Below are 23,647 nucleotides of genomic sequence, written 5' to 3'. Positions count from 1 at the left end.
GTTTGCTTCCTAACAAGCTCACGGATAGCCACAGTCCCCATTCCCTCAAGCTCCTCTCTGATGGGAATCAGACATTTTCCTGCTCAGACTCACAACTATTTCAGGATAGTAACACTCCTATATTATTTTACACAGAATTTTCTCCACTTTTGCAGCACCTTCCATCAAGAATTGCGATACTAAATATTCACTGTATCTGCCTCCCAGGAAGGAAGAGCTGAAAACACAAAATGACATTTGAAATGGACACAACAGCTTTTTGTTAGCCTGGCACTCCCTCCTCTGCTCTCCCCTAAACAAGTTTATCCCCATTTTTTTTTTTTCCAATTCTGCCAGGATAAAGAGGCCAGATGTGATTCAATTTAGAGGTATAATTACATTTATGTCCACTTGAAACTTTTTTGATGTCGGGGCTGTATAAGGAGACCACAGTATAAATGCTGGCCCCGTGTTTATTCGCTATAGCTGTGGACTTAGGAATCGTGATCTTCCTTTTCCATAATCAAGAAAGCTGTGAGGAAACAAAGAACGCATTTTGGCTTGGCTCTACTTGTTATAAACCATCAGCAAATTCTCTGCAAAACCAGCTGCTTTTTTTTCCTTTTTAAATTCATAAAGGCGTCAAATTAATTTCCCATCCTCCCCCCTACCCCGTAACAGTCGAGTCGATATATATAAAAATCACCAAATATGATCTTTTACGATATAAATAAAAAAAAAAAAGTATGAGGCATCACCGTTTACATGATGTAAAAAGAGCTAAAAAAGAGCGATATAAACTACATTCATAAAAGTGCATCTCCAAACATACAAGTAATGCTTTGGCTTGTTCCTGTGCCGAACGGGTGGCATTGGGTCAGGTACTGGAATACAAGAAGTCCAAGCTGGCACCCCATGTTCTCTTGTCACTGTACAACTGCTATTGACTTCCCTTCCTACAGACTGGAATACGAGTGTATACAGAGTAGGCACATCTCAGCATAGGTGGTGGGAAGGCCCAGAAGCTCTGGCGGGGAAAGGACTGAGCCCATCAGCCCACGACGCTCTTTGCTCTGCTCTGGCACAGCCTTCCATGCCGCGTATGAGGTAAAAGCCACAACAGATCCTGAGGATTTAGTTGCTTCGAAACATTAAAAGCGACACCATTTCCTCATGCCCTATTCTCCCAAGACACGATGCGTGGGACGGCAAGGAAAGACCATGGAAGGAGGTCTCGATTTGGTGAGGACAAGCCGAGGGTACAGAGAAACCTACACGGACAGCATCACTGCAGTCTAGGTCGCTGCTTTACGCCTGCGGGTTCAAGTGTGAAAAATAAAAGATTCCAATCTTTGGTACGTTCAGGTGCTAGTTGCAAGGCTTGAAGAGTGCTACCGGGCCCCACAGGAGTGCTGACCACCCTACTTCTGTCGAGACTACGGGAAGGATTTCACATCCCTCTGCAGCATATGCAGCCATTTACGCCACAGCAAAGTGGTGAAAAAGGCTCCCCCGAACAGAACAGTAGTGTTACGCCCTCACCTTCCTCTGGTGCAAGCGACAGTGAAGTGCAGGCCAAAAGTCAGGCCATGTGTCTGGACAATTTGGAGTCAAGATCCAGATTTTAAAGAGATCAATAGAAGTGCTCTCACTAGAATTAAATAAATTATAGAACAAGGGCTTTCATTTAAAAAAAAAAAATAAATCCCCCTAAGTGCCTGCACCCTAAACAGTGCATCCTTGTAGTGGTGCAGGAGAGCCAAAAGGGAAACCAACACTAGCTTTCTTTCACTGATTACACATTGCTCTGAGTTCGGCACAGAAAAACCACGTCAGATTGTTAAAGCCTCTCAGGGCTTTTCTTCTTTTTAGTTCCCTCTTCTAATTTCACATATTATTTGTCGGGTGTTTAAGGAGCTTGGTTTCATTAAAACTTGCCTTATCCTGCTAAGAGCTTTCACGTAAAATGAACTCCTGTTAATTTTACTTCATTAGGAAAGTGATTTTCTTTTCTTTTTTTTTTTTTTTTAAGGAGGGGAGGGGGAGGCATGTGGACCGATAATGTGGTTTCCAATACAAGAGCAGAACACCTCTGATGTTGCTCTAAAAAGCAATATTTGAGCTAGCAGTGTGCTTTCTTCTCTTAGTTTCATTTCACACTGAAAACATATTAATTAACCAAGAATCCCCAGCACTTAAAAACTGCTGCTCTTCTATGTGAAATAAGGACTGTGGGTGCCCCATCAGGAAATCTGCTATCAGAGATGTAGAACACTTCAAATGCAGAATGACTTGGATAGATCTTGCTGGTACCTGTCTGGGGATCTCTGCAACTCTCTTGTCTGGTTTCACAAATATGCTACCATTACAAGTGTTCTCCTTGTTTCACTGGTTACTTAATTTGTACAAAAACTTACTTAAATAGGACCAAAATATTTTATGGAAACCTTAAATGAACACTTGCACACCTGTAAAACAAAACACTCGCTGAAGGGTTCACCTTGACTCTAGCTTACTGTGCACAAGTAAAACTAGTGTCCAGCAAATTCTCCCGGTGAAAAAACAGCAACCTATTTTCGTAATTTTCCATTGGGCCAGGCCATCAAAGAAACTTGTAAGCTTTTCCTGAGGTACATTCCTGGACACCAGGTAAACTATCTTTGGTTTAAGGGACGGTAAAAAGTTACCAGCCAAAAAGATAGGTACAACACAAAGCTGTTCTGCACATCTCCCTTCCACAAGGGATTTGTTTAGACCCAACAGTCTCAGGGAGATGAACCAGGGACACAGATTTGTTGGCTACGAGGACACAAGCTTACCAGCACTGCCTTAATGCTAGGACAGATCAAGCCTTGGAAATCAAGCTCCGGATTTTTCTAACGTCAGTGGGAGAGCCCTTGCCTTAGGCCCTAGAGTGATTGCATTCTGCTGAAACTTTTCTGATTATCCTGACATTTAGCTAGAAAGACCTCCCTCACCCCCACCCCCAAATCCATGGTTTCATTATAAAATAACACTATTCACATACTTTTGAATCAATATTTTCTGAACACCTTCAGATGCTGAATACTTAAGGAGAAAAATATATAATATAGTGAGCGCATGCTCAATGACACATGGCTTTTTGCTGGATTCATGTACTATAGATGCCTCTAAAGCCCCAGAAGTCTGGAAAGCAGTGACCCACACGAGGAGCCACTCGGAGAAAGCTGGTCTGGGTAGCCATTGCACGTTTCTGAACAGTGTAGCTCTTCCAGTTCCCACTTTGGTTCAGATTTCTTCTAGGTTCAACCGGCGAGACACTTTGTAGATTCCCACTCTTGGGCCTGCAGAAAACATGCAGCCAGCTACAGCTTCACATCAAGGTAACTAGGGCAAAAATGCAGCTCTGTTCGGACAGCTGTCGGTAGAACAAACATTAGTCCAGCAAACAAAGGTATCAGGCACGAGGGCAGACCCTAGGTTCCCTGGCATAAATTCCCCAAAGGACTAGGACAGCTGAGTTGGCATTTTGAAGATGCAGCACCACGACGGGCAGTTGCAACTAGACCAGGCGGGGCACCGAAAGCCCAGCAGGAGCTGCGAGCGAGGGAGGTAATTCAGTACTGGAGCTGTGCAAACTGGTGTCTGAGCAGCTCTTCAGCAGAGGGTCTGTGCCTGGCTTCCACAAAGATTTGCTTTAGAAAGTCCCGGCAATGTTCTGATATGTGGGAAGGGAGCTGGGGGTTGGTTGGCTGGGTGGCAATCTTGAAGATGGCTGCCATGGCTTCGTACTCTGCCCAGGGTGGTTTCTCCGTCAGCATTTCCACAACAGTACAAGCGAGGCTCCTGGAAAGGCAGACAGGAGAAAAAAAAAAAAAAAAAAAAAAGAAGTGAGAACCAACTGCCACAATAACGCTCAGTGTTCAGAGAGAACTTCCAAACAGGCTGCACCAAGGTACAGCTCTGCCCTGAAAATGCTATAAAATGGCTTTGTGCTCAGCAAACGCCATGTGTGCACAGATCCACAGCCAGATCTGCCAGCATCGCTGCTTTTACCGCTGGCAGCCTAGCAATAAAGTGCTGAGACAGGGAGCCTGGTTTCCTCTGGGTTCTCGCTGCTCTGAGAACTGCGAAGCGCCATCTGTCTGGCTCTCCTTCGCCCAAATCCTACTCTCAGTAAGCATTTGTATTAACAACAGGGGACAAGAGGTGCACACAAAATGCCCCTGAAGCTGTTGTTGGACCTCAGTGGTATTTCAGGTGCTGCTGCTGCTATCTCAAACGCACTTGCTGGGTTGCAGGGCAGAAAACTGACTTTGAGCTAAGGTCCAGTGAATCACAGCTGGTTGACCCCACAAAGCCATTTTGGCAAAACCCCTTTTCATTGCTCTTCCTCAGAATACCCACATGAGAAAGCTCACATCTCCGTAAGACACCAAGCATCTGCCACAGTCAAAAAGTAATTAAAATCTTAACAGCTCCAAACTGAAAAGGCAGCAAATGAAGATGCCAGTAGGGCAGATGCATCGATACGTTAGGGAAAAACAACGAGTGAAGTTATAATGGGGCTCTGTGCAGTGATTCAAGGCAAGGACGTGATTATGAGGACAGACATGGCTTAGCCACCTTTCTGAAGCGAGTGTGACACCGATACTTTCACAGGTTTCTGTAGTACAGCAGTGACCATTTTTTTTTGTACAAAAAGGACTGATTGCTTCCTCAAGGCCACAGATTAAGGAAAGGCAGCTAATGAACTTCGAACATGCAGTTTTGTGTTCTGATCACACTGTTCCATTAAAAAAGCAAAATTGGTTCTTCTACCTTTAAACTACACCTTCTTTTGAAGTGAAATGCAAAGAAAAGACATTTTCAGAGGCAGACCTGCAACAATTGCCAAGACAAGGAAGGAAAGGAATTAAACCCAGTGAATATGCAAGAAATGACTTCTTGACAAGGTTTAAAACTCCAACGTGAAAATTTTACACTGGTTTCCAGCCATTTAAGACTTACTCGAAGAGAGTACAGAAAATGCAAACCATGTGTGCTGAAGTGCTGGGGGTTTGCTCAAGAGCAAGCAGGGATATATTATTGTTTAGACTGATTTATACCGTTTAAGCAGATCCGGTTTCTTTAAGATATTCAGCAAACAGCAGGAATGTTTTTCATGTCAAGTCACTCCAGCAATAACAAATAGCTCACATATTCTGCTATTTAGGAAAAAGAAAATTGGAGAGGGGCCTGCAGCAGTGGCAGAAAGCCAGGTGGCTAGATTTGTTACGTCTTTGAGCCTCTTGGCCATACGCATCCACCCTGGGACTAACATTGCGCTGGAAAATTCTGACCCCCCTAAATAACGATGGGGATTGTAGGAACTGGAGCCCAGCCAACGGCAGCGTCTCTTTGATGGGAATGGACCGATGTCAGCACCAAGAGGAAATCCACAACTGCAGCAATCCAGGGGGAAGGGCACGTGCTCCGTTCTCTCCCAAAGCATCCCAACTGGGAGACTATGCAGAACTTAACTCTTTGCATATGAGAAAATTTCAGCTCTGTTTCCACTCGCTGCTTGTATGGGAAATAGCACAGGCCTTGCTTTACTGTTGAGACACAAACTTACTTTTTGTTGCTGTCGTTTAGCTTGGTTTTATAATCTCACCTTTTTAAAGCCTCCAAAACTAACATTTTGACACAGGACCATTTTCTTTTGCCTTTCGAAAAAGGCCGTTTCTTGGCTATGCCAATAATAGCATGGCTACAGTTTCCACTCATGCATGCTTCAGATCACCTCTGATCTGACCTGTACCTTGTGTGTTATTCCAGGTTCGGGCATCTTTCCTTTAAAGCTTTGTCAACATACTCAAATTCTGTTCAATTCCAGGGTTATAAGCATACCTCTCATTTTAAAACAAAATGAATGGACTCTCCCCAAACAAACTTCGGTCTCTTATCAACATAAGGGATATAAGAAGGGTGGAAACCTCGCACCAGAAAGTTAGGGAACTGGCTATCAGTTCGAGGGAGGAACGAATGGAAATTGTTATGGAAACACTAAATGGGCACTTGTGTGTTGACATTGCACAGCTCAGCCTGCAGCAGGTCATGTCTTGAGTTCAAACCAACTTCTTAAGTTCACCTTAAACTGCTCGCACTTTTGATCCAGATGAAATCTGAATTTGGATATATAGGGATAACAGGATGTGTATGCCTATTATCTTAGGGATAAGTTATATATCTCTATAATCTCACTCCAGAAAAGCTCTAAATTGATTGACAGACAGAAAGTCGATCCCTCACCATACGTCTGCTTTTCTTCCATAGCCCTCTCCGCTGATCACCTCTGGGCTCATCCAGTACGGTGTGCCAGTGACAGAGCGGATGCCTGTTCCAGACATACAGATTGTCTGCAGCCGTTTGCTGGCCCCAAAGTCCCCAAGCTTCACATTCCCAGCAGAGTCACGGAGAATATTGGCTCCTGGACAAAAGAAAGAAGGGGGAAAAAAAAGAAAGAATCGAGACAGATGTTTTCATGCAATCCAGCTGTTGGATCTGCAGCCTACGAAGCTGATATCCAGCCCAGAAATACCCATGCTCATGGTATGGCTTTCAACCCTGTTAAGCCTCAGGTGACCTGCTAAACATCATTTCTTTATTTCAGGCTGTAGACAAGCCAACTGCTAATGGCTGCAAATGGGAAAAACTTCAGGGGAAAAACACAAGGAAGCAAAGGGGGAGGGGAAACGAGAGCTGAGTCAGCACTGTCATTGTTAACACTGCCTGTAAACAGCGCAGACAGCCTATACAGGGCCCCTAGGCCAATGGCTTAGATAGTTCATGGCTGTGTAGAAAAGGATTTTATTTGGATACTACTTTGGTGAATATACCCAGCTGACCAGAAAGCAATGGTTAACAGATGTACCTAATTAAACCACTTTGAACTCCTACAATAAACAAGTCAATCTCCACTTCACTTGGTCAGAGGTCCTGAACATGAAACACAGAGAAAAAAAAAAGCAAACTTAGAGGATAGCTTGTGTGTGGACACAAGCTAAGGCTTAGACACCAAAAACAATTCTTCCTCCAAAGCTGCAATAAGCTCAAGAACTCTTTGTTGCCATTATTTGGTATATACCTAGGTGAACTCCTCCTGCCCCCCAGTAAAATGCATTTGTGCTGTGAGATGGCTTTACCACTCCTCTTCCCCAGTGGGAGAGCTGAATTTGGAATAGCAAGTCTGGTGATCCAGCACCCTAGGGACAAATGAACAGTTTGGTCTGGAAGATGGGTACAGACTAGTGAATAATCCATCGGTAGGAAATCATTTGGTAAAGAGCACCACACGAGCAATATACAAGGTGTTATTCAAGAATCAGCACCTCATTTCCCTTTGCCAAGCCTACAGGGGAGGCAATGAAGATTTATAGGCAGGAACAAGAAGATATTTTTCTTACAGCGAGCAATGCTCCCGTCCCTCTAGAGCACAGAAAAATGTGTGTGGTGTCTGCCACATCTGTTGACATTAACTCTTAAGGAGACTGCCTGGCTCCATGAGGTTATATTGGGAAGAGGACAACTAAGGACTGATCACGCAAGTTTTATGTGCAAAGTTAGAGAGGTTCCTTGCACGGAGCAGGAAAGACAAGTCACAAGAGCCTGAGGTAAGCAGGATTGTCAAAAGCAGGCATTGAGCTCTGACAGCAAGTGGTATGCTTAACAGCTGAGAAATGGCACTTTGGTCAGAGAGGAAATTAGAGGGGAATCAACAGGGAAATGTACTAGTGTTATGGGGGCAGTGAAAGTCAGGTGGCAACTTAACCTCATTTTACTGGGGTGGAGTTGCAGCTGAGTAGTCCTAAGAATTAGAGGCTTCCAGTCTTCCTTACTACAAACACCAACTGCCACGATCCCAGGTCCTGTAGAGAGAACAGCCCAACTTCCCTCGCCCAGCCCAGAATATCTCCATCCCTAAGACCTGGACAGGATATAAGACAGAAAGGGATATCTGAGCAAAGCGATAGTAAGAAGCCACAACCAGGATACCGAGTATTTAACATTTGGCTTCTTCTCCCCAGAATTCCGTTAGCACGTGCTATATATATAAATCACCAGCTCATCTCACCCTTTATGTCCCTGTGCACAATCATGTTGCTGTGAAGGTACGAGACTCCTTCGAGAATCTGGCGAGTGTATTTCCGGGTTACGTTTTCCGTGAGAGCACCATACGCCTTCAGCTGGTCTTTCACTGACCCCTGCACCAAAAACAAACGGAACAGATTGGCAAAGAAATGACAAACCACAAATCTTGCAGTCTCCATTCAATTCCCAGAGCTGCGACTGTGTTATATACCCAACCAGCACAAGTAATGAGTTCTGGCCTCTTCTAAAGCCCTTTTGTGAGGCTCTCAGAACTTCTTGCCCTATGAAGCCCATTTTGAGAAAAGCAAGGAGCTGGCTTTACAGCAGAAATAGCTTGAGGAGGTTCTTCACGCTTCCTCCATCCTCTCACTGTGTTGATACAACTGTCTGTGGACACAAGCAATAAACTAGTTCAGCAGACAGATCCGGGTCAAAGGTTTCCCTTTTTGCAGGGTCATTTTTAAGCTAATTTGCTGCACTGTATGACTCTGCTAATTCAGTTAGCCCAATTTACAAGTTGGCCCAAGTTCTTTCAAGTACTTTGGCAGAACAAATTTAGACTGAAGGAAAGAATTAGCTTTAGTGATGAATGAACAGAACGTATTTCAACTACAAGACACGTTAGGAAAAAAAAAAAACAAAAGAGGTGATTTGGGCATGAATAAAAAGCAAGCAGTCAGTGGCACTGTAACACATTATGAGAAGGGAACATACCTAACAGGACACAACATAGAAATATACAATATTTCAGCTGGAAGGGACCTACAAACATCACCAAGTTCAGCTGCCAGACCACTTTAGGGCTAACCAACAGATAAAGTGTATTATTAGGAGCATTATCCAAATGCTTCTTGAACACTGACAGGCATGAGGGCATCAATCACCTCACTAGAAAGCCTGTTCCAGTGTTTGATGGATTACACAGATGAAGCAAAAGCTTACTACAAATCAACAAAACCATCCCTCTCGCTTTGTTCCAGCTCTTACCCCTGGCATGTACTCCATGAAGATGGTCAAGGTCTTCTCTGCCCGATCCCGTAGGCAGCCGTAATACTGAACAATACGCTCGTGCTGGAGGTTCTTCAGCAGCTGAATTTCACACTCCAGGGCACTCACTTCCTACGGATGTTGAAGGAGAAAATAAAGTTTTGGCTTCAAGGAATATTCCATCCTCATAAATCCTTCCTTATCACTGTCAGGATGAGACCACTACTACACTGATGCAGTCTAATCCATGGCATTGGCTCAACTAGCTCTTGGGAAAGGCAAACATTCACCAATGCCTTAAGTCAGTCCTTCCTGTGTAGTTGGTAGTAGCAGTGCAGATGTTAGAAATAGAACAGAAGTATCATATATGAGTTTAGTACCAGAAAAAACAAACAAACAAACAAACAAACAAAACAAAAACCACTGTTGCCTTGATTCTGTCACCTATTTATTCAATAGCTCCAGCTAAGTTGATGGAAAGATTTGCACACAATACAGCAACAGCCTTACTCCTCAGCACTAAGTTGATGGCAGTGAGCTTTAATTTTAATTACGAAAAAGGTCTGAACACATTGCTACAGAATGGCCAGGAATCTTTCTGCAAGAACCCCAGTCCATTAGATAGCTAGATTACAGGAGCTTAAAGTTCCCGACTTCTTTTCTCATGTAGTCCTGCTATGGTTCACATTGATGATTTTACTTGGATCAACCTTAGAAACAGTTTCCTCTTATTTACTTCAAGGAATCTGCAGCTATGCACGTGAAACTAATTCTCTGCTTTATGTCTGCCACAAACAACAGGGTATCGTAGTGCAGAGGCAAAAAGGCTATCCAACAGCTTCAGACTGAATCGGAGATGTTTGTTGTCCAGGAAAAGTATCAGCTTCTTGCTGAATCCAGGGAACAAACAGGCTGAACATCAAAGGCACTGGAGCACGAGGACTTATGGAAAAAGGAACGACGATTTCCCCCAAATTAGTCCTACTTAACTCTCTCCTCCCCTGCTGCTGGAAGCTGCCAGATTTGCTCCTCTCACTTTAGGAGAGGATACAGCTCTCCGAGAGCAGGGACCTGGCTGCTGCAGAGATGCATGGAACCAGAGGAAGGAGCTCAATGGGGCCAACTGATAGTTCAAGGTTTGGAGTTTCAGTGCCTCCAAAATCTGTTCCAGCCTGATCTTCCTTGGCTCAGCTTTACTGTCTGATTTACAGCAGAGACATGGTACAACTTACAACGTACCAAGTTAGGCCTGCTCTTGGCATCAACGTTTCACATAAAGTCAGAATAATTAAATCTTCATGGATCAGTTATTTCAGCTCAGAGTGGATTTGTTTAATATTGGGAAATCAGTTCTTTGTTCAAATAGTAGCAAAAATCTAACAGTCAATCCACCTGCATTCACTGTGATGGAATCATTTGCTATTGTACAGTTTCAAGGTACACCTTCCCATCACCACAATCTCTACTGTGTTGTCACACCATGTTCTTGCTTAATTTACACATCACAGTTCAGTCTTTCTTGAGGACAAAGAGAATTCAGCAGTTGAAACAGGCAACTATTAATTAATACACTTGATATAGGGCCCAGAAAGCCATAAAAGCCCCGAAAATGGGTTTTGCAAGTGTGTGAAGCTTTTTTTTCTTCTCTTAATTAAAAAAAAAAAAAAAAAAAAAAAAGTCCTGCTCTTTCTGGGTCTAGTTTCACTCACATCCGTGTCTAACCAGGAACACAGGGCAGTCTAGTATTCCTCAAGTAACCTGGCAACAAATCAAAAAGTTGCGAATAGACAGCCAAAAATGAAGCCAGAAAATGGATTTTAGTTTCAGACTGAAGTTAATAATACGGAAAAGCAATTTTTAAATGACTCCTATTCCTCTCCACATGATTTGAAACCCTAGTACAAACTAAATAATGATACCAGCTTTTGAGGGCAGACAGATATAGGCAAATTACAGGATCTCAAAGTCTGCATGGCAAAGTTTAGTAGCTGCAAAAACAATTACCTTGCTCGTTTCAGGACTCTCTGGGTCAAACTGGACCTGCTTAGCTGCGAGCTCTCTGCCCGTGTCCACATCGTAGCACAAATACACACGGCCAAAGGCACCCTGGCCCAGCAGTTTTCCTCGTCGCCAGTTTATTGGAGCACTCGGAGCTAAAAAACAGCAGAAAAATTCTCCTTTTTGGCTGTGCTATTTATAGATAATGGTGAGCTTTTCAAAGATCGATTCCCATCATAGCAAGACCGAAGCAGGTATTTTGCAGATGAAGAAACAGACATGAAAGGGACTCTCAGAGCATCAGTTAGTGGCAGAGCTCTGAACAGAATTCAACCATCCAGACTCCCAGGCCACAGCATCCCATCAGAGGGAAACTGTGCAACATTTCATAAAGATACGCTATAGACAAGTTTTAAATGAGGCTGGTGGAATTTCGTTCTGCCAGCAGGGTGGATTCTACAACACCACGATCTTAAGAGACGGGGCAGCAACTAAACAGGACCTTCCGACACTTGATATGTATGTACTACACACACCAGATGAAGAAGAGCTGGTTCAGCCTTGCTAAATCAATCCCACCTGTCTAAAAATGACTGCTAAGCTTCTGGGACAATGTGAAGGACACAATTTCTGAGTTCTTTGCCAACTACTCGTTATTTTGGGGTTCCTTCTCCTGCATGAAGGATTTTACTGCAAGGCTATCTCTACAACAGAAGAATTCCCTACTAGAAATGTGTATGGTAGGGAACATAACCTAAGAACAGTGAAGGTATCTTCGTCACCTGCTGAACAATTAAGACTCTAAAAAACACACATGAGAACCAGCTAAAGCAGCAGGAGGTTACGTCAGCAGGGAATTACGAGTTCTCTTTGTTCTGCTGTACTGGCCAGCTCACTGTACAAGTGGCAGCCTCCTGACCCAGAAAGTCCTGAGCCCAGTTTTCCAGATTGCAGTTAACACCACAGCACATTACTCAGAGAGCAGTGCTTTAACTCAAACTTTGAGAAGGACACTACCAGACACATGCAGCGCGATGCTTCCAATTATGCTGCATCTAACAAGAAATTGTAAAAACACAGACAGGAACCAGCCATCTGGACAGTGTGAAAATACAGAAGAGCTCAGAGATTAGCTTTGCCATGTCTAATTTAATCAGATTTACTGCCAGTCGGTGTTTTAGTGTTGCTTGCTCTGCGGGCTTAATGTCTTTATTTTGATCCCTAAATTACTGTATGGGATCGCTGAAGTTCATTACTAATGATTGATGCTCTCTTTCCCCTTTTTTAAAACAATAATAAAACGTTCCCAAAAAAAAACAACTCAGGGATGTTATAAATACAGAAGTACATCTTTCTACTAAGGAGCAAGTGAAATAAATAGTCCTTAACTGTAAAATAACTGTAATCCACAAGCCTGAGTATAAATGTTAATGTATCAAGAAAATAAGCTTGTCTGCCTGGTTTAAGAATCCTGTACATCATCTAGATCCAATCAACTTTTTTTTTTTTTTTTAATTTCTTAGCTGAATTTCCAACGCTTTCTAAAGGAAAAGCCATCTCACATGCAAGCCTACATATTTTTACTTAACAACTACTGAATTTTTTCAAGCCCAGCAAACTCCTAAAATCTTTCTTACACGATCATGTTACTGTGGACTATAATATGGCTTGCTAAACCTCACTACCAAAATAGGAGGCAGTAGAAAACAGCTGGTTATACAGATCTAAAAATGCTTTACAAGCAGCACTTGCCTTCCTGGACTGTTGTTTGACCAAAGATTATCACCAGCTTCTAAACCAGCTCAACTGAGGGAAAGAAAGGACCTCTCATTGGTGAGACAGACTGGTGGCAAAACACAGCCACGTGATTATGTGGTTTGGAATGGCTTGTTAAAAATCAAGCTATAGTCTAAACTGGATCTGGAGTTCATCTCTAACAGCCCTGCCTGCTTGTAACCTCAGGAAGCCTTTCTCCAGCATCAAAGTGACCACTTACATTTAGTGGGAATGTTCCTCTCCTGCACAGCGAGGGCATTTTCACTGTCAGCACTCCGCAGGCGCCCCCGGGGGTCCAGGTACTGCAATGCCAGGCCCAGGTTCTCCCCGTTAGTGCTTAGGGAACGACTTGAAGGCACCAAAGTGAAAAGATTCCCTTGGTGACGCCGTATCCGGGGAAACGTCCTCCGACCTGGAGAAAAATGGTAAAATTTCTAAATGACATCCTTACATGTGGGAGGTAATGGCTGGAAGTTAAGCACTGAAGAGAAGGGACTGAAAAAACACGTTGTGTTCTTTTCCCATGAAATACAACCTACTACCAAACAGACAATATGCAAAAATGTAGCAGCGCAGGGCTGATGTTGAGTTCAGCACAGCTTTGGATGACTCCCAAGGCAGAGGGGAGAGAACACTTTGTAACGTCCTCGGAGCTGTTGTGCTTCTATCAAGATCTAAACAGAACTTGCCTTCCAAAGCAAAATTTGGTTTACAAGCTACCGCACAAGCTCCAAAGCTTGTTAACAACCACACAGACAGAATGACTTTCTAAATAACGTGCCTGGACTTGCAAATGAAAAACACACACAAGGATTACGAGAATTTGCGCCTCTTATGGAACTTGGAGAAATTAATTTCCTTAAAGTCTGCCTAGCAGAGCTGTGCCTGTGTCCCTGGTATCTTGTTTTAAAATACACAGCACCAAGTTTGCATTGTGAACTAGTGAAGCATGATGAATCCTTCAGGTAGGAATAAATACGTCCAATGCTCAACCTTACCACTCACAGATCAGCCTGGATATATGCAGAAAGGACAAAATAATCAAAGAAGTATTGTGTCCCTTTGGAAAGGGACAAGCATCATGTGCAGCATCATGCACAATAGCAGCAACTCGGGCACTAACTGCACGGAGCGGGGTATTCAGAGACTCCTGAAAAGTTTTGCTGGTCCCTGGAGGTTGCCAATGCTTCAGTTTCTTTTTTAAGTCTGGAATGAAGGTGTGAACACCACTCACCATCGTTGTAGTCTTTGTGCTGCATGGAGACGTTGTAGCGCCGAGGGTAGGTTCCACCTTTCCCGGCTTTGTCATAGATCTGATTCTCGCGGTCTGGAAGTAGATGCCAAGAGAGAAGTGAGGCTCCTTCAGAAAGCACACGTTTTCTAAGGACAGAATTTTCCTGATACAGCAGATTTTTTTGATTTTTTTTTTTTTTTTTTTAGGAAGATGTAGGAAATAAATAACTTCAGCACTTTTCAATCAACATATCCCCAGTTCCTCTATTTTTATCATCCCAGCAAACACGGAGGCTAGCCAGCAAACAGCAGATATGTCTGGATCAAGAACTCTTTATACTGGACGCTGACATACCTGAGAACTCCTGTCTATTATCAGGAAAGCTTTGTGCCCTTGACATCCGTGACTTCCGAAAAGAAGGACTATTAAAGAAAGAAGGCAAGAGTAAGTTTTGCTAGCAGCTGGAGAGAAACCTAGAAGGACTTTAAAATACAAGCTAATGTATTTGCACATCGGTAACAGTGATTCTCAAGCTGGTGTCCCTACAATAATTTCATGCTAAAACAAAGTCAGGCTTAGCCCCAGACTATTTCCCAGCATGAGCAGGCATCCTTTCTGTTCAGTTTGTGTCACTCATTCAGTGGTTCCCCAGCCCATGGTTTGAAACCTAATGCTTCCTGCAGCTACGTGAAATGGAAGGTTAAATCCAAGGCTGAGAGGAAGAGCAAAAAAGGACACTGCTTGTAGCACACTGCTCACAGGGCAGGAGAGAAAGGGGACCACCGCCCTAAGAGGTTCATTGTGAGTTTTAAGAGTTCCTGTCCTGAAAACTTCTGTTCCCTTTCCTCTCTACCAGCAGCAGATGAGCCCAACCACAAACATTGCTTACAGCAACGATACCTCACAGCTCTCCCCAATAAGCAGGACTCCTCAAAGCAAGCCTAAATGCAGCTCCTTGCTTGGCAGAAGGCCTCTAACACCTCTAAAGAGATTACACAAACTTAATCTGTACCAAAGCCGTGTTACCTACACTTTTTTTATTTTTAAACCAGTGTACAAGGAGAAAAACAGCTTCCCCAGATGATACCCGCACTTTAAAGGACAAGGGGAGAGAAGGACAGGTAAGAAAACCCAAAATAAATAAATAAATGTAAATGTGTGCACACACAGAGGTTAATTTAACTGCTTCTTTGTGACTCAAACTGTGTGGAAGAAGCAGATGGACACAAAACCCAACCTCAACATAAAGGCTTACACTACCTATAGGAACCAGCTCAGAAGAACCTTAGAAACAAGGTGAAGCCTATATGGGAAGCCATGGTTGCTATTCAGGTTAATAGGACCTACAGTTGCCTATTGACACCTCAGGGCATGTGCGCCTTTCCTTCTCCCCCAAATCAAAGCCTGATGGGGAAGAAATTAATTTTGTAGCTTCTAGATTCCTTGAATTAAGAAAAGGACTTGTCTTTGTAAAAAAAATACTCTTTCTAGGACGGTCTGTACATAACCTTAAGTGGGGCATTTCAGTTTATGATTTTTAGGTTATTTCGAATTATTGATTTTACATGGGAAGCACTTAAAAATTCTCAGCCTTTTTCACACACACTTTAGATGTTCAAAGGCAGCACTGATCCTAATACCTGCGGGAGATGGGCACCACCACCAGCAAAGGAAGGGAAGAGAAAGATCTAGACCATCAGACTGTGACTAACTTCACCAAAAGAAGAGCCCCCCCCCCCATTTACCTGAGGAATTAATAGAGTATCTTGCAGGGCACAGGAATCTGGTGTAATGATATATTTGTGTAACCTTAGAATAGGTTGTTGTTTTTTCTTTTTTCAAATGAACAAGTAGAGCCTTGTCTAAAAGATTTAAATACCCCGCAGCCAGATGTTCTGAGCCCAGGCTCCACGCAGACGGCAGACTTTAGAACTTTGTATTTCTAACACAGAGCTACTGAAGCACCAGGTTGTTGGTGTATGGTTTTGCCAGAAAATAAAACAGCCTTAAGATGCAGTTAATTCTCTCTAAGAAATATATTGGGATATAGGTAGGAAATAAATTCCTAGTTCTCTCCAAGAAAATTTGAGATGGAAAATAGCCTTTTGTAGAAGTACAACTGGTATTTTGATTTGAGCACGTAAGTTCCTACCAGCCTATACCTGTCTGCTGACCTGTCCAAGGACTGACAGCTTCCTGACACCGAGTTCTCAGCACTGCTTAAAGGGTCCAGCATCTGCAACACAAAAGAAGTCACAAAGCAACGTCAGTCTGATGCCTAAAAGAGGCTGCACAAGAGAATCAGAGTCCACTACTGCTTGCCTGGAGGATGTCCAGAGGAAGAGGAGAGTCTAAAGCTATTTGGAGCGTATGTTTTTCCTACAACTCCCACATAAACTGTTAAGCACATACTGAATTTGAGCCACGGCTTTGCTTTGGGTGATGAAGGACTTTGCTGTGACGATTAAAGTGAGTCGACCAGCGTGCTGGGTTTGAGCACAAGTAATTTCAGAAACAGTCTCTGCTGGTGCTACTGCATTGCTGTCCCCACCTGCAGGTTGCCCTTTGGCCTTACTTCCTACTTTTTTCAATGGAAACCGCAGTTTCAAATGCAAGAGGGTCCATAGGAAACCTGAGCATACATGTGTAATGCCACCAGAACTGCAGGGTTCATTCGGAGGTGGAGAGACCATGCCCAATAACCAATGCAACAGCTTCTGGTAGTCCAACAAAGGCACTGAGGTTTGAAGCATGGCTTGAATGAACAAGGCAACACCAGTAGCTGCTAACACAGCTACAACTACTGATTATTCTGGAGTGAAAGAGAGGGCCCAGACAGCAGCAGCAATTCCTTAACTGCTGGGCTTCCTTTTCGTTACCCCGATGTTCATACTCACACATTGTTCATTGGTTTCTGGGATGAATTCGCCTTCGCTGTTGATGCTGGTGTAGGAACCCTGCCGAGCAATGCGCTGCTGCCTCTCTGGAACGTACCCAGGGGGCGGTGAACTTCGGCCTGTGTTCTGGGAACCTGAGCCAGAGAGAAGGACATCTTTGAGACTGACGCTTACTGAAACGAGACAGCATGTGCATGCACACAAAACCCGAATATTCACCTCTAACGTTAGATCTCTCTGATCACAGCAATGCTGGAGTAAGCCTTACAGTCTGGAGTGGGACCAGGAGGTGCGATGTAAAAAAGCAAATTGGTGAGTGAGCTCCTGTGGCTCCATTTAAGCTGCTACAAGAAAATTGCTGGCAAAGCTCCTAAAGGGGATGTCACCTGTCTCTCACCTTTTCTGCTCAATCCTCTGAGCATAACTTCATTATCCTGGGGAAGGCAGAGGACTTCAGGACTTCCTGGCTTTCTAACAGGGGCACAAACTTCACTACACTGCTAATCACTAGACAAAACTCTGGTCAGAGCAATCGATCTTCTGCCTTGGCTGTAACTTTGCCTCAGTTAGCGTCATCTCCTTTGAGTGAGAACACCATCCCTGCTAGCTATCATCAGCTGATCGTACCGATACCGAGCAATTTAAGTGCTCCATGGGAAGACTGGTAACTTTGTAAATGACCCCAAAATTTGTCCTGCTATGTGAAATTGAAGTTGTACAGTTAGCTTGGGCAAAAACACACAGAGGTCAATTCTGCAATTTTCATTTATGAGACAGGTAAATGCTCAGAGCGTGTATGTTTAGGGGCCAAAAGAAAACAATGAGAAAAACATTTTACTCATCTGTTATGGTACTGCCTAAGGAGTTTCTGTTGTGCCTCTCAGAAAAGCTCAGCCCCTGGGATTTGCTTTTTCTTTGCTGATCTCAAAGACGATACTTGAGAAACAGGAAGGAATAAAACCCTTTTCTGCAGTAACCCATCCACCTGCGGCTCCCACCACGTTAAGTCGTGAGCTCCAAGAAATGCCGTGGTCCAGCCGATCTGCCCAAGGTCACCCATGAAGTCAGAGACAGCGTTTTAAGATCAGCTCTCAAGCTGTCCTCCTCACAACACTGTCTTTAATTAACTGTGTGTACTCAGGTGCTACGAAAGATGGGTGAAGATCAGCAAATCCTCTCCCAAGGAAAATATTTTCTACAGAAATTATTGTAATAAAGAGTGAAGGCAAACATTGGCAGAAGCTAGCCGAAAACCAGCATGTACACCTTTCAGAGGGCTGCGGAGCGGAAAAAAAACCCTCTGCTGGCATGGTTCAGAGCAGGCGGCGGGGAGGTGGACTGCATGCACAAAAATCTGCTGAGCTACTACCTGATTTTCCAAGCAGCTCTGCGGAGCTCACGTGATGGCACGAGCCAACTGCAGCAGGGATAAACAAGCGAGTGTGCTTTGTGGCTGCACCGAGTGAGTCACGGGAGCACACTTTCACTCTTTCCGAGACAATGCCACCACGGCTGGCCGAAGGCAGCCCCAGTCCTGCTGGCAGCAGCCCAGCCGCTATTGTGGACCGGCCACCAGCGCTGGGCAGGAAAGGGAAGTCGGCACTAAATCAATGCGTACCAAAGGAAGTGAGTGGAAAAAACACAAGTGCTGCCAGAATGCTTAGCAACTTTTTTTTCTCTCTTTTTTCTTTTTTTTTTTTTTAATAAAACTTATCTTTACTTCCTCTGAATTGGTGACAGCGGGCTTGAGGCATGGCTGTTTCAGAAGACAGGAACTACACGGATGGATCTCCTGCAAACACCTTCTGTTCTACTCTGCCTTTGACTTCCATCTCACGACATGTCACGAACAGGGAAGTTTCTGTGCCTGGAATGCTAGCTAACAAGGGTACGTTCTTTTTCCAAAATCAAAGATAGGAAAAGAGGAGGAAGAAGGAGCAGATTTAATGCTAAGCTATTGCCAACTTACTATCAAACCTCCTGAAAAACTGGAATCCTTCTGGACCTCTTAATAAGGTAGCAGCCTGAAACTTTGACATGTTCAGAAAATAAAACTAGTGCCTTTATGATTGATGACAGGCTAATCAGAAAATGTTCATAAGCCAGGATAAGAGGAGAGAGTCTGTGTAATAGGGTTACAGAAGGGGCCCCTTAGTACCGTACCGCTTCCCCATGACAGACACGTGGTACAGTCTGTTAGCTTTGGCATCATGATTTGGATACCTTCGAATGCCAACAAAAGAGAAAGATTTTTAAAAATCAAATATTTTTGGCATCAAATCTGTCTGAAAAAAAAAGAAACGTGGTGTTCAGACAAGCATGGATATCACTGCTTGCCTTATAGGACCAAGAAATGCTGCTCTTTTTATGCATGTTAACTTCAAACTAGAATGGATGGGTAAACCCTTTCTGTACCAGTCCCAGACGTACTTCAGCTTATAGCACTTCTTTGTTTTTGTTTGCTACTTCACAAAAGCAAACTGTGTAAAAGGGGATCAGCAGACTCCAGAAAAGATACAGAAGACTTGCTAAATTAGTCTAATTTAGAGAACTGCTGGTCCAGTTCTCAAGTCCTTCTCTACTGAGCTTCCTCTCCCAATTAACTTTGGTCAGAGCAGTGTGAATCTGACTCTGGTTTAGGGCCCCCAGTATGGGACTGTCTGTACTAATTTAATCAGATTTGTTATTTGACACCAGGATTGCTTTGCAAATACTGTTAAACAAAATATGGTTAAGATTACGCCTCAAGTTTACACTTAATGAACCTGAAGCACTCCTCTTCCACAGAGAGAGCTGGTTTAGAACTTGGAAACAGAACAACTCTGACATTCCCAGCTCCTAGTGCTGCCCTTGTGATTTGCAGCACCTGTCAGCTGAAGCATTGGGCCTGACAAGCCCTAAAATAGTTGTTAAAGCAAACACAACTATCCTCTGCTTCTGTTTCCTGCAAATTTCAGCTTTTCTCACTTTTAAAGCAAAAGTCATTTACACAGAACACCATCTCAGGCTGCAGATCCCTATTATCACCTTCACCTTCTTCCTGCTCTTTCACAGCTCACTGAGGTTTCACACAGAGGACACAGATTCTAAACCACGGAGCTTTTTGTTTTGACCCAAAAATCTTTGAAGGAACTTCAGACACTTATTTTTATTCTTTTAATATAAAAATCTTAGCAGCTTTGAGCATCTTTCAACAGTACTTTACAGTTATACAGGGGGATATCACGAGAAACTGGGACGACTCAGCCAAACCTACCACAGGTAGAAACCATGCAGATGAAATGCATGCTTGTGGATGTAAATCAACGCACTATGGTACATCATACGTTCTGCAACATGTACACACAGTCAGTGAGTTCCTTCTCTAAAACTCTGCACACTAACTTTTAGAAGTTATGAGAATTGATAGTACTTGGCAACGTACAGGTTTAGATTATTTGCATTACTGGAGTCTTACGTGGACCTTCTCACTGAGTATGTATTCACTAAGCTAACAAACACAAAGGAAATGAGACAAAGTTACATATTACATTGAATTTTTAAAAATATTTTCTGTGCAGCTGTGCCACTCACCTACCGTATTTGCCTGTGCTCTACCCATAGGTAATTAGGAGAGTGGAAAGTAAGGGAACTCTGTATGTAGGGCAGCGGTTAGATACGCCGTGGCAATTCCTGTGATACTCATAAAATGCTTGATTACAGGACCAAGCACCAATTCCAAAACTCAACATAAAAAAAAATAAAAAATCAAATCTAGATTTCATGAAGTGAAATTGCCAATCTAAATAAAAAAGCTTAATGGACTCACATAAGCTTTCCAAACTTCTAACCTCAATGAATCTGGCTTTAACACATCCCTTTTAGCAGCTCCTCAGCTGTTCAACAACTTAGTAAGGAACTTTGAAACATTCTATTATAAACATATTAAGAGCTTTTGAAAATGAACAGCCTTGTCCTAGAATAACCTTTCAATTTCTCATGGCTTTCATAAACACTATACCATAAATCCTAGTGCCCAAAAGGTAATTTTCACAAAATAAAGACAAGCAGAAGTGGCAAAAATACTCACTGACAGACAGATGCCTACTTCTGGGTTCTGGCTGCTGATAGGGTGTGTTCACATCCCCCACAGATTGGGAGGTTTTAATCCTGACTTGTTTGGGCAGTCCAGAATGGGGTGAAGAACTTGTCTGTTGGGTAAAATGAAAGTGAAATAGAACAAAATGAGACTGAGGAGCTCAAGCAATCTGGCCACAGTTTCAAAAACATTACGTTTAGTAGCAAGAAAGTAGCTGAAAACCAGCCCTACAGCCTGATGTCTTATTACTTCAAAGAACACAAACAATAAAGGCAGCAAAAGAGGAAGCTTTGCAATTATTCTGTAGAACAGGAGTCAAACAACTAGAGCATGCTTCCCTCCAGCCTCAAATCACACGCAGGATTTACCGGTCTCAGTGTTTGTCTTCCTTTAGCAGCTACCTGTGAAGCTAACAGGAAAGGGGCTCAGATCACCCTCTGATATCAGACCACGGAAGAAGCTGCAGTTTTGCCAGCCACTTTGGCCAGCAGCAGTAAATTATGAATCTTGCACTCTTTCAGAAAGCTAGCAACTTGATTCCCCACATTTTTTAAGAGAGCTGACTGATCAGCCTAGGCAAAAATAAATCCTAGACTTTGAAAGCACAAAGACTTGGGAGATTACAAGATGAATGCTGCCTGCGTTGCTTTTACTCATCCTTCCCTGCACTTACATGGATGTAATGAAATTAAAGATCCTTTTTCCACAGTGCCTTCCTTTCATTCAAAGCAGAAAGAGTAGTGAAAGGAGACGTGCCACAGGACTTCTCCTGCATTTGCTGAGGAAGACAGAAGGGGTAACTCGAGTATGCTTTGTAGAAAGAGAAACCACAGGGTGGTTTTGCAATTCACTACAGTAAGAAGCTGCCCAGGAAATTTGTCGTCCTCCTTGTGCGACAGTTACGCAGAGCTCTCTCAGAGAAACTGCAAGGCTTAAATGCTGAAACCAGACTCTTTAACGTGCTCACTTGTGGAGCTCCAGGGAGTTAACCCCTCTGCACACTCCCTGAGGACTGCACAGGTAACGTGGGCTCTTACCATGGAACTGAACTTTGCTGTGAATACTGATCCTGGGCACCAGTTGTGTGAGGACACTGCAGTAGGGTCCAAATATTTGAAATACTGTGGATTGGCAACCTCCCCCGAGCAAATGAGATATGACCAAGCAGGTGCTCAAGACCAGGGAATTTTTGATTTCAATTGTCCTAAAGTACCTAGTTTTACAAGAGGATAGGCTATGCCTTCTCTCTCATCTGTTACAGAATTGAATGCTTCTGAAGCACTTATTTTACTCAGACAAACTGAACCAAAGAGACCCCAAGGAAATGAATCCTCTCTTTTGAATTTTACTTGAATAGGACTGACAAACAAGGTGTGAGGCTGTAGAATCAAAAAAGTAAAACCATCAAACAGCTGGTCATTTAAAAAGGAAAATCCTTTGCACCAAGCAAGGAGGGAGCCTGGTTTAAACTGCAGAAACTCCGTCATGAATACATTCATGGGAGCTGAATAACAGATGCAAAGGTCACACCAGTTATGTGGACAGTCTCCCTTTAGTACTCTAGGTGTTCAACTTAACCAGTTCTTCCCATTAGTTTCTAAAGAGAAAGAAAGGATGACAGGAGCGAGTTTCTTGCTATAAGAAAGAGCACAAGTGAGCCACAGTAAGAGGCATAAGGAAATTAATAAAAACAAAGACAGGCTCACAGTACTAGTCACTGGAAAGTTGTTTTATACACATATTAGTGCCAAAGTCACGGCATTACCTTTCCATCCCCAGAAAAAGAGCACAACTAAAACAAAATCTGCATCCTGTACTTCAGGAAAAATAATGCTTCCCGCTCCCTCAGTGGGATGAGATCATGCAGCCAAGAAACCTCCTTCAGGCTCGTGGGCTTTTGCTTTATCACATGTAGGGCTCTCCTGTCAGGCAACTCAAGAGATGAAGAGGAAGTCAGAGGAGAGGGGGGAAACAGTGGCACTTACTGAAGACTTTGCTGTTTGTTTCTGCTTTGAGCAAAAGAGGAAAAAACAGCTAATAAAAGGACACCACCACAGTACTGGCTACTGGCTGGTGTAGGGATGAGACTTACTTGAGTGTTTACTGTAGGAAGGTCTTGGGGGCTTACGTAAAGTTTAGATAGTATCATATAACATCTGGTTTGTAGCCTCAAGACACTGGAATTAAGAGGGCTGTAAAAGACGATTGTTTTACTGGATAATACCAAAAGTAGAGGCCACCTTTCCCAGACCATTTCCTGACCACACAGAACAAAATCTGACTACACTAGGTCAGACCAAAGGCCTTCTTGCCAAGTATTGTCTTCAGAGCGGCCAGTAACAAATGCTTAGGGACAGGGCATAGGACAAAGAACATCATCGTTCCCCCAGTACCCTTCCAGCTTTTGGCACGTTTGAGAAACTGCTGTTAATACACCTGATGGTGTTTATTTGTCTATTAGCATAGATCATCAATTTCAAAAATAGTACAAAGTATATTGAATTCCCCTGACAGCTCTAAGAATTAGAGGAGTGATTATTCCAAGAGCTGGAGCTCACAGCCTGCAGAACTTGCACAAGGATG

At 43.3% G+C, this 23,647-nt stretch overlaps 1 protein-coding gene across 3 annotated transcripts in view; it reads right to left on the bottom strand.

The window, feature by feature from the left end:
- Positions 1-1,934: 1,934 nt before the first annotated feature.
- Positions 1,935-23,647, bottom strand: part of MAP3K3 (mitogen-activated protein kinase kinase kinase 3) — a 39,890-nt gene continuing 18,177 nt past the window's right edge. For 2 of the 3 annotated variants that reach the window (XM_084496031.1, XM_084496029.1), the window contains exons 7-17: positions 21,056-21,176; positions 16,987-17,120; positions 16,252-16,325; positions 14,444-14,511; positions 14,090-14,182; positions 13,076-13,267; positions 11,086-11,234; positions 9,082-9,213; positions 8,078-8,207; positions 6,256-6,433; positions 1,935-3,807 (exon numbers count right to left, since the gene is read on the bottom strand). In XM_084496031.1, the coding sequence (XP_084352157.1) occupies positions 3,579-3,807; positions 6,256-6,433; positions 8,078-8,207; positions 9,082-9,213; positions 11,086-11,234; positions 13,076-13,267; positions 14,090-14,182; positions 14,444-14,511; positions 16,252-16,325; positions 16,987-17,120; positions 21,056-21,176 (1,500 nt within the window). In that variant the 3' untranslated portion in view covers positions 1,935-3,578. The remainder of the gene's footprint in view (positions 3,808-6,255; positions 6,434-8,077; positions 8,208-9,081; positions 9,214-11,085; positions 11,235-13,075; positions 13,268-14,089; positions 14,183-14,443; positions 14,512-16,251; positions 16,326-16,986; positions 17,121-21,055; positions 21,177-23,647) is intronic. The other variant, XM_084496030.1, reaches the window with a different exon arrangement.

This window comes from Aythya ferina (assembly GCF_964211825.1).
Source record: "Aythya ferina genome assembly, chromosome: 23".
Classification (NCBI taxonomy): Eukaryota; Metazoa; Chordata; class Aves; order Anseriformes; family Anatidae; genus Aythya; species Aythya ferina.
The sequence above is the reverse complement of the archived record's forward strand: the minus strand, read 5'-3'. Positions and strand labels throughout refer to the sequence as shown.